Raw genomic sequence first — 11,048 nt, forward strand, 5'->3', positions numbered from 1 at the left:
TTTTTTTTCCCCCCCCCCCCCCCCCCCCCCCCCCCCCCCCCCCCCCCAACACATTCCCCGTGGTATTAACGCTCTTTTTACTGAAAAAAAAGCTCCAGTGCTTTTTATTATGTTTTTGCTTTCTTCCCTGTGTGCATGAGCTGTTCAGCACTTCATGTTATTAAAGCAGGATTTTGGCAGAGCTATCACTGGCCCACAGCAGTAATTACTAAAGGTTTGCATAGCTGCCTCTGACTCACTCGCCTTGGAAATGTTATTACTAAAGTCTGTCTCATTGGCAGCGCGCAGGGAGATTCTTGTGAAACCTGTGTCTTTGCTCAGGCCATTCCAGCGACACTCAGCTCATATCCCAACAGGGTCCTGGGGCATGAGACCAGATGTACAGAGTGAGGAAGGGAGGAAGCGAGGAAGCGAGTAATGATAAACAGGGGCTGTAATAGACAGCGTTTTGCTTGGAGCAGCTATTTTTTTTCATGTTATTCTACGTTTATTTCTTCATTTTTCATCTTATGTATGTTCATCCAAACAAAATAATTGACTTGAAGCATTGCCCCTGACAAAGTGACAGATGAAGAAGAAGGGAATTGGCCTTTTTATATTTCTGTAGAGAAGATATTTGGCTTGTATCTGCGTAACTCCATTTGCCCTCAGACAAAAAGAAAGTGCAAGAGAATGTGTCCTGGGGTCTCAGTATAGATGAAACAATTCAGATATGAACTAGTCGGAGATATGAGAAAAGCATTGAAGTCGCTGGGGCTTAGATAGCCTTTATTCAACTATTGATCTCTTCCTCTCTGTATTTTCTTTCTTGTTCTCTCATTTTCTATGTCTGTCACCCGTTCACACAAACACACATTGCGTCATTGCCCAGTCCCTTTTTCATGTCTTCTTCTCCGCTGGCTGGTGTGCTCAGTGTTGCCTTTGCATCTTGCACTGTGTACTGACTGCAGTCTCCATGCAGGGTCAGATGCTAAATCTCTTTTCAGGACCAGCAACTCCTCAAAGGTCAAACCCTAAAGAGGTGCTCATTAATGAGTTCAGCCTCTCCACCTCTGCAATGCCACACACCACTGACCTGACCACTAACACCTAGATAAGTGTGTACACAAACAGGAAAACACATAAGTAAATGTGTTTATGATTATTCTTGTCCAGCATTTCAAACATCATCCTGTAGTATGAAAACACCAGAGAAAAAACACTTTCTGTGTCTCATTCTCCTCCCTTTACCCGCCCTCCTGCTCTCAGAGAGTAAGCAGGGAGCAGGGTGGTCTGTGTAGGTTGCTCTCTGGGTTTGGGTTTATTTCAACAGCGGCTTATCTGCAAATGCTCAGGTTCAGCTAATTGGCATTATTAAACTGGTGGCGAGCTCAACTCAGTTATAAGGGGAGGTGCTGTGGGGCTGGGTGGCACAAACAGGTATTTATGTGTATGCCTGTTTGTGTGTGTGGGTGTGCACGTACAATCATCTATGCCTGTGCCTGTGCACATGTTCCCAACTGTGTCTGTATGTGTGTGTGTGTGTGTGTGTGTGTGTGTGTGTGTGAAGATGTGTGTGGAATTTTAAACAAGCAGCTGTCAATTTCAGTCAATTTCAGTCAACAGGGCGCGTGGCATGCCTGAGGCCCAGGTAGCCCAATTACAGGCAGACACGCTCGACTTATGAGCTGAAGCCAGGGCCTATCTTCCTTTATTCAAACAGGGCTGTGGGAGAGGAGATGCAGAATGTGATATTGGTCGATGTGTGAAGGATGAACAATGTCGGGAGCCGGCAGAATCTTGTGTATGTTTTGCCTGCTGAAGGACTGATACACTGGGTGGATGGGGAAATAAAGAGGTCGAGGGACCATCCTACTACCTCTTTATTCCCTCATCCACCCAGTGCATCAAAGAGGTTGAGGGATGGTAATGGCTGTGTTACAAAATATACATTTTTTACTTACTTTCTCCTTTCCTCAGGGTGGGAAGATCCCGGTGAGGTGGACAGCACCAGAGGCCATCGCTTACAGAAAGTTCACCTCGGCCAGTGACGTTTGGAGCTATGGCATCGTCATGTGGGAAGTGATGTCATTTGGAGAAAGGCCTTACTGGGACATGTCCAACCAGGATGTAAGTGTTTATTTGTAAACATTAAAAGGCCCATGGAATTATATCATTACTTTCTTAATGTGATACATTTCCTTTTGAAACATGATGTTAGGGTGGGACATTATACACTGAGAGATAAATGGGCTGCCGGTTATGGGGAGAAAGACAGTTCTATTTGATAGGACAAACGTAAAGGTGTAATTATGTTGACTTTTAAGTTACACCCACTGGTGCAGCATGGCCTCAAACCTGAAGAAGCTCCCTTTTATTTTTAGGAAGTAGCACATTTCTAGGAAGTTCAATTGTCCATTTCATGGGATCTTTAATAAAGAGCATAAAAAGGAACATTTAAGTTGAGTGTTATCACTTTTTTCAACTTCCATGCAGTAAAAAAAACAAGTTTGAATGAAATTGCTTCATTAATAGGATGGCTATTTCCGTACAGATGTGGTTATACTGTCTTTTCATCCCATAGATACACAATCGAGGATGACTCATAAGAGAGGAAGCTGTAATAAATCACACATTTTCTTATCAGTTCCCATCTCAGAGCATCATCACTGAAGATGATGTCCTTGACTCTGACTTTGAAAGCAGACTTATTATGGAGACAGTCTCACACTATCCCCTTTCCTTCCTGGCCTGGCTTTTGAGAGCAATGAATGATTGCTGAGAGCTCTGCTTTGTTCCCCATGTCCGTTTGGATAGCGTCCACACACACACACACACACACACACACACACACACACACACACACACACAGACTCCCACAAACACACAGGCACCAACACAAACACACACATCCATTGGATATAGTCCCATACTATGAGGTCTCTCTCCCTAAGCTCCTTTAGTGAGACAACTAGCCAGCCATCAGGCCTCTATGGACCCCGCTCCACGAGGACCGTCCAACCCAGCAGATGTTGCCTCAGTAGGCCAGCAGCAAACACTGCCTGGTGGGACTAATGCAGAGAAGAGGACTGGCACCACACAGCATGTCCGGCTGCTCAGTCCACACACACATACACACTTAAAAACACACACACACACACACACACACACATCCACTTCTCCATATGCACCATTTGTCAAGATTTTGCTGAGTTGCACTCAACTCCGGGGTAGATTTGGCAACCTACAGAGCAGCCTCTAATTTTTAATGATAGTATCTTTTACACTTGACTTCACATCAGACCCTTATCTCGCAACTATGCATTTTTAAGAAAAGATTACATCTATAGATAGTAATGATATGGGTGAGATCTAGGTCCATCAATGTGCAATGCTGCAATCTGGGTAGTCCTTAGTCTTTGTAGTGTCTAAGAAGTGGCTTCATAGCTGATTACGCAGGTTTTACTTTGATATGATATATTTATTTTGACTTCATTGTTTGTATATTTGTTACAATCACAAATTACTAATAAACATTGTGTTAGCAGTGATCAATGAATTATAGATACTCCACTTCTGTCTAAGTCTCCAAATCTGCCCCAAGTTCTGATTGAACTTCATTCAACTCTCACAAAACACTTGACTCTAACTCTGACTTCCCTGAAGCTCTTAGTCATAGCTTCTCTCTAACAAGGCAAGGATAGCCTGTGCAGCCTTTAAGAGACATGTGTCAAGTGACTGTACTTCACAGTGTTGATTATATGCAGTTTGCCCATTCCCTAGTGGCTTCTTTCTACAGTGACACTGCCTCTGCCCTACTTTCCATCTCGTCCCTTCTTCTGTCCTCCAGCAGTGACACGTGATTGGCTAGAGTCAAGAGGAAGGGCACATCAGTCTGAATGCTAACTGTCTCTTGAGTGACCAGAGGGAGTGTATCTGTTGGGCAGGGGTGGGGTGCTGGTAGGGATGTTGTAGAGGTAGGGATGTTGTAGAGGCAGGGATGTTGTAGAGGCAGGGATGAGCATGTCAGGATTACATAGTGGATATGCTTAATGTCATCAGTCACTGAAAACTCAGCCAAATTAGTAGGTATATTATTACAAAAAAAGGAGGTATATTATTGACAACCAGCCAGCTGGCAGAAAAACAAGTTGTAGTAGTGGTAATTTGTGTGTGACATCAGTGTGGTATATAATATTGAAGTATCAGTTATCTCGGTATATATAACAACCCAAGCTTCCCCTCCCTACCCCTTCTCCCCTCAGGTGATTAATGCCATTGAGCAGGACTACCGTCTCCCACCACCTATGGACTGCCCCAGTGCCCTGCACCAGTTGATGCTGGACTGCTGGCAGAAGGACCGCAACGTACGACCCCGCTTCAACGACATCGTCAGCACCCTGGACAAGATGATCCGTAACCCCACCAGCCTCAAAGCTGTAGCCAACATCCCTGCAGTGTGAGTATAAACACATAACACGCACATTCACCCTGAGGTGGACATTAAGTGCACACAAATATGCTTTTCATCTGTTTTATTACACATGCTGTCTGCAAAACTAACCCAGCTTGCACATGTTTACTTTTTATCCCTTATAAAATAAACATGAATTTATTACTGTTGATTGCATCAAACATGAACTTTTCCTCCCCAGGATCCCCCCCCCCCGGCTGCTTATATTTCTCTCGATGCACAGCCCTACATTGGCTTTAGAAAGTTCACTTTTTCCGAATTGTTTGGTGTTATAAAAAATATTTTTACTCCATGTACCCCAAATGATGGAGCAAAGACAAGTTTTTATAAAAATGAAAACATACAGAAACATGTAATTTACATACACATTCACAATGTATATTCGTTATTTTGTAGAGGCACCACTGGCCTTGATTCTTTTGGAATTTGGATTGGATTTTGCCAGTTCTGCACACCTTGTTTTGGACAATGTCTTCCACCCTTTCCATAAGATCCTCTCAAGCTCTGCCAAATTAGATGTGGATTGTCTGTGAACTGCAAGCTTCAGGTTTCGCCACACATTTTCCATTCCAATCTCCAGGCCTTGGCTGGGCCACTGTCATTCAGAGACATGTCCTGAAGCCACTTGTTTTGCCTGTGTGCTTTGGGTTGCTGCCATGTTGAAAGGTGAACATTTGGCCCTGTGTGAGTTTGAGTTTGTGCAAAGGAGCATGTTTTTCTTCAAGGTCCCTCCTGTATTTAACTCTGTTGCACTGTTTCGTTAATTGTGACCAATTTGCCAATATCTGACACTGGGAAGCATCATCATAAGATGCTTCATTGTAGGGATAGTATCAGTCAGGTAATGGAGGGTAACACGAAGGTGTTTGCTAGTTGCAGTTTTAGCCAAGGAGTTGTACCAGAGAATCTTTTCACACTTTTGCTCTTTAAAAACATTTTGAGAGAGAGAGATCCAGTGTAACACCAACACCTCCACCTACTTTTTTGTTCCTACTCCAGGCCTTCTCAGCCACTGTTGGACAGATCCATACCTGACTTCAACACTTTCAGCTCAGTAGAGGACTGGCTCGCTGCCATCAAGATGAGCCAGTACAGAGACAACTTCCTCAACTCAGGCTTTACCTCCCTGCAGCTGGTGGCTCAAATGACCTCAGAGTGAGTTCACCTGCTTGTGTGCAAATGAAGGGTTCCAGAGTACCCATATGCCACTTGATGGGCACACTTGTATAAAATGACTCAACGTCAAGTGCATGTATTTCTAGCATGAATGCGCCCAGTGACTCAAGTCTTTGAATGACTGCATCAAAGTAAAGCCTGTAAAATGCAAAAAATATACATCAGAAAATAACATAGTCATTGTGGTAAGAATATGTCCATCTGTGCTCTTCAAGGATAATGACTAGTATTTAATAATTAAGGACTTTCTATGAGGATGTAAATCCTTTAAATACACAACTTTAAGAGGCATATTTTTCGCTGCTGTTTATATGGAATATTTCAAAGCATGGGTCATGACAGCTTTCTAATAGCATTTGTGTTACGAATAGACATAAATATTGTACTTCATTTATTTTAATTAACAATGTTGCTTGGTCTACAAATTTGTATGTAAAAATGTAACATTTCTTTATTACAAATGTATGCCTGGGGCTTGGTGGCATTTATGCAGTCTCTTTGCAATGCAAAGCAACATGCATTAGTAAGTCTTCTCTCAAGTGATAGAATAAATTTTGTAAATTTGTGTTGGTTGTGTTTGTGCCACTAGCTTTCTATCCTGAAATTGTGCTTTCATATGTAGTTATGTTTGGCCTGTAGATGCACCAGAAAATGATTGCTAGTATAATCGCTTTATACTCAAATGTTCCATTCCATCTTCAATACGATGGAAATTCTTTCATCTATTGCTTGAAAATATGTTCAAGCTCTTCAATTTTCTTTCTTTCTGCCTCTTTCTCTCCAGGGACTTGCTGAGAATAGGAGTGACCCTGGCAGGCCACCAGAAGAAGATCCTCAGTAACATCCAGTCCATGAGGGTGCAGATGAGCCAGTCACCCACGACTATGGCATGACTACAGGGGGCGCTGTGCCATGGAGCGGGCAGCATTCGCAGGACCAACAACAATGGCAGCCCTCGAATGACCCCCGATCCATCGGAGCGCGCCAGAGTCGAGACTATTGTCTTAATCTAATCCACTACCATGACAACAGGAGACCAGGGTCTACACTACCACACGGTTAACAGCTATCACACTTCATGCAATCCATGCCAGGAGTTCAGGGTCCAGACTTGATACTGTTCCTCCATTCATCCACAAAAGGAAGACAGGCATCAGTTGCTGTGATCATAGACTGCCATTAATGTCATTGTAAACCAAAATAACTCCAACAATCAGACATCGACACAGGGAATCTGTCACAATTTCAGACTGTATGGTATATTGAGTGATATTGTACTTCTATATTATCTGGACTAGAAGATGTTAAAATTGTAAACTGGAGTGTGATACATTTAGAAACAACATGTGACCTGTGATTTTACCATCTTCAATGTATGCAATGAAGATGCCTTGACATGGCCATAAATAAGTCCCAGAAGAAAAAGCAATTACCAGTAGAAATAATTAGAGGGAGAATCATACAGGGATGTACAGTGGAGCACCATTTTCAACTTTTCACATCATCTTTTGCTTGTTTGAAGAATTTGAAAAATGTATTGTAAATGGACTGGTGAAAGTTCAGAGCTAGTTATATTTTTTTGTCTTTTACCATCTGTTTGTTTGTTTTATCACTATAGCAAGGTGCCGCCCACTCGTATTTTAACTTTACCACTACCTGTGGAGTCCTGGGTGAAAGGCCTTGCCAAAGGACTTCTTAACCAGCCCCACCCAGATTCAGAGAATATAAATATGTTTATCTCTTGCTAAATATGATTATATCTTTCATAATAAACCTTCATATTGAAGGTGATATGTATGGATATGTATGTACAGAACTCTCTGCTTGCATTTTTGGCAAAGACCTGTTTGTTGACTAGATTGTGATAGACACATGCAATGTGTAGAATTCTATGGAGCCCTGGTTCCCCAAAGGACAACTGAACAATGGACACTTGGTTGAACGTCTCCCTGTTCCAGGGGCACAAGGACAATCCTGACTCAATCTTAACCTGAGGAAAATGTTAAAGGAACTGTGGGCAAAGAATTGGTATTGTAGATCTATATGAAAATTGCTGTAGGAGTTAAAATAATTGAAAAAATATCCATTTATTGGAGATCATGTTTAATGTGGGTGTACACATGCTGTCTCTTGCTGGTGAGCACTTACTTGTACAGATATGTTTTTTTATGTTCTGTTGTTTTTTGTGTTGGGAGTGCTCAGCACCATCCAGAGGGGAAGGGAACTCCAAACCCTCCAGCCCAAATCCACAGTAAGTACACATTGATCACACAGGAAAAACACAACTTAACATCAAATTGTTCTATATCGGGTAGACTCTATTTCAGGCAAATCCAGTGAGTCTTTCTCACGAGTGCCACAAATATCTTGGCAAGGCAAGTTTTGCTGCAAGTTTGAAATGCGTAGGAGAGTAGCTAATCAAGGCACTGGAAATCAGAGTGAATCAGCATCACTTCTCTACACAGTGGATATGAACATCTGGGCTGAGGTTTGCCAACAGACGCCTGATGCCATTCCAATGAGCACACAGACTTAAACAGCCCACATGGGCACACTGCTCACAGTGTAGCACAGGCTTCCATAGACGACTGTAAGCTGCTGGGTAAATCTATGCACTCACTATACGCTGCTGCCATATGGGTTGGCGTGTTGAGCACAAACGCTGTTGTGCCACAGAGAGTTTCACGCATATATAAACCTCACCATAACTCTTAGCTGCTGGAACTGGTGTTTGGAAAGGTACACTTTGGAAGTATCTGTTTGCAAGACGTCTACATTATGCCCAAGGGATGCCATGGCTGGCTGACTGTGAAATGACACTGCAGTATTCTGGAATATTATTTGAGGATGCACACGGATGATTCCTATTTTGTAGTCTGGGCTTGGTCCTTTATGGTTGCGCTATGATTGGTCTGAGCAATGTAATGGTGTCACAGTGGTACCAATTTCAGGATAGCTTGGTGATGAGGACTGGTGGTTTTGCTGTTCATCATACTTTCTTTCTGGTCATCTGCTTCAGGCTGAGGAATTGTTCTTCTATTCTATAAATCAAGTTTTGTCAAGTGTTATGAAATAATGTTAACAACACAGGCCTTTAACTGAAAGCAAACTGACCTGAATGTTCCTGTGGCAATATTCCTTTGACATACAGCCGTGGTCGCAAACTCTCTCAGCTCACAGGCAATTATCATGAGCTATTGTACTATCAATTCTGTGCAGTAGCTGTGACCCTGCTGAAATGCCTTTTGGCCCGATTTGAAAAGACATGAGTGACGACGGTTCTAACCACCTTACATCCAAAATTAGAAATTGATGGCAGGCCCATTAGCAGATTATTAAGTATACTCACCCCCCTCAAGTCATCCTCCTCCTTCTCATCCTCTGGCTGTCCCGCCCTTTCTCCCTGGCTACTCCCACTGGCTGGCGCATCTCCAGCTCGTTTATCCTGGGTGTAACCAAGCTGTCCTGGGCTAGGGTTGAGCTGGGCTGGGCCTGGCCCAGCCCAGAGAAATCGTTGACTCCATGCTTCAGTGGTCCCAGGCAGGGGTGCAAACACCTGCTGGGACCCCCGTCTGACAGGCATCTGATCAGCCACAGGGAGGGAGACTGATGGGACCTTCAAAAAAAGACACACACACACACACTGATGAACCCTCAATTATGCTATTCTCGCGTCTGGTTTCCAGCCTGATGTTTAATGAAGAGAAAGTGGGGAGAAAACCAACAGTGTGTGTGCATATGTTATAGAAAGAGGGGGATGAGTCTGTTTACATGAGGGTGGAGATGCAGGGCAGAAATGGCATAAAGAAGGGAAGGTCAGAAAGTTAGTTCACTGAGGTGAATCGGCCCGTTTAATCGTTCAGTGTGGTTTATGTGGCAACATCTTTGTCATTATATATATATAGCTTATTTATTTGGATTAGTAATGGAAAAAAACTGTTTTCAAATACTGGTTTGCCTCATGAGCAAAATCAATCAGCTTTTTCCCTTCAATTCTTCTAGTCATTGATTTACCAAGTATTGCTAAATATAATCACATGCTCCTTGAGATTGGCATAAATCCCTTTCGCTGAAGCCAGTGATTCAAATTGAATACATTAGTCCTCTATTCAGCTCAGTCTCATGTATTTGCTTTTCAACCCAAGAGCCCGTGAATGAGATGATAGAATATATTCATTATGCAACAGTGTAATTCTTTTTTTTTTCTCCATTTGCTCTGTTTGTCTTTCTAAATATCTGACTGTAATGACACCCCAGTGTGATGAATGGAGAGGCGGTTTGCCATCCCTCTCTGAAAGCCATTTCATATGGAGGCCATTCATCACACACTGATACAAAACACAAGAACCGAGCTTGTTAAATGTTTCACGGTGCTGTAAACTGTCGGAGAAGTGACCAACAATCCTTTTAGTAGCCGATTTCATGCCTGTCATTTATAGGTCAGAACAGTGGAAGCCGTGTTCACCTGAAAATGACCTGACTTGACACCCTACAAAACTAAACTTATTAAACTACTTCTTTCTCTTTTTTCCCCTTCTGTTTCAGACTGTGGACTTAAAGATTTACACACGTATAAAACAGCATATACACAACACTTAAAGTTCACACTCACACACACAGTGAACACAGAAGAACTGCTGTGGGCTGCCAATAAGGAGGAAGACCAGGTGAAATGGGACCTTTCCAGGACACCAATCACAACCTCCCTCTATGGTACACAATGGATGGTGGAGCTGAATATGAGTCGGCACATGTCATGTTTATTCGCGCGTGTGTGAGGACTGAACGTATGTGTGTGTGTGTGTGTGTGTGTGTGTGTGTGTGTGTGTGTGTGTGCATAGTGGGCACATTTGTGTGTACAGACATTTCTGTGTGCACAGGTACATTGTTTAAATACGGTCCTTTTTTTTCCTTTTTGTTTCTGTATAGCTACCACTTGTAAATTGTGACGAGTACGTGTCAAGAGTTTGTAAACTGTAACTTTCTGAAAACTATTGTACTAAAATGCACTCAATAAACGCCTTGGAAAACAAGTCAATCACTTTATGGTCTGTGACTCAATGGGCGATTATTCTGCTTTCATTAATGGTGAGTCAAGAAAGCGGAGAGGACGGGTTATTATCCAGTAACACTACTGTCAGCACTGTGCGTGAGTGTGACGTGTAATGCTTGGTTTCATTATGGCTAAGGAAATAAACAGCATTTTGTCACTGCCGGTCTGGCTGGCAGCACGTGTTAAAAGCCATCAGCCACTAATAAACGAGCCATCACTTGGATTAGACGCAACCGCAAAAAATGGCTCACTAAGAAACTGACAATATTTTGACAAACTAGTGGAAATTATCCTCCCATTGAAACTCTTATCTGGGTCTCAAACACACACTTGCACACACAGACACATACAAATACACAAGGAGTC

The 11,048-nt window shown here is 42.8% G+C and overlaps 1 protein-coding gene across 2 annotated transcripts in view; it reads left to right on the top strand.

Moving 5' to 3' along the window:
* Positions 1-10,662, top strand: part of LOC123972705 (ephrin type-B receptor 1-B) — a 161,180-nt gene extending 150,518 nt beyond the window's left edge. For both annotated transcript variants that reach the window (XM_046052307.1, XM_046052308.1), the window contains exons 13-17: positions 1,960-2,109; positions 4,245-4,438; positions 5,453-5,608; positions 6,414-7,880; positions 10,175-10,662. In XM_046052307.1, the coding sequence (XP_045908263.1) occupies positions 1,960-2,109; positions 4,245-4,438; positions 5,453-5,608; positions 6,414-6,522 (609 nt within the window). In that variant the 3' untranslated portion in view covers positions 6,523-7,880; positions 10,175-10,662. The remainder of the gene's footprint in view (positions 1-1,959; positions 2,110-4,244; positions 4,439-5,452; positions 5,609-6,413; positions 7,881-10,174) is intronic.
* The last annotated feature ends 386 nt before the right edge of the window (positions 10,663-11,048 follow it).

The sequence above is a fragment of the Micropterus dolomieu genome, linkage group LG06, assembly GCF_021292245.1.
Source record: "Micropterus dolomieu isolate WLL.071019.BEF.003 ecotype Adirondacks linkage group LG06, ASM2129224v1, whole genome shotgun sequence".
NCBI classification, from domain to species: Eukaryota; Metazoa; Chordata; class Actinopteri; order Centrarchiformes; family Centrarchidae; genus Micropterus; species Micropterus dolomieu.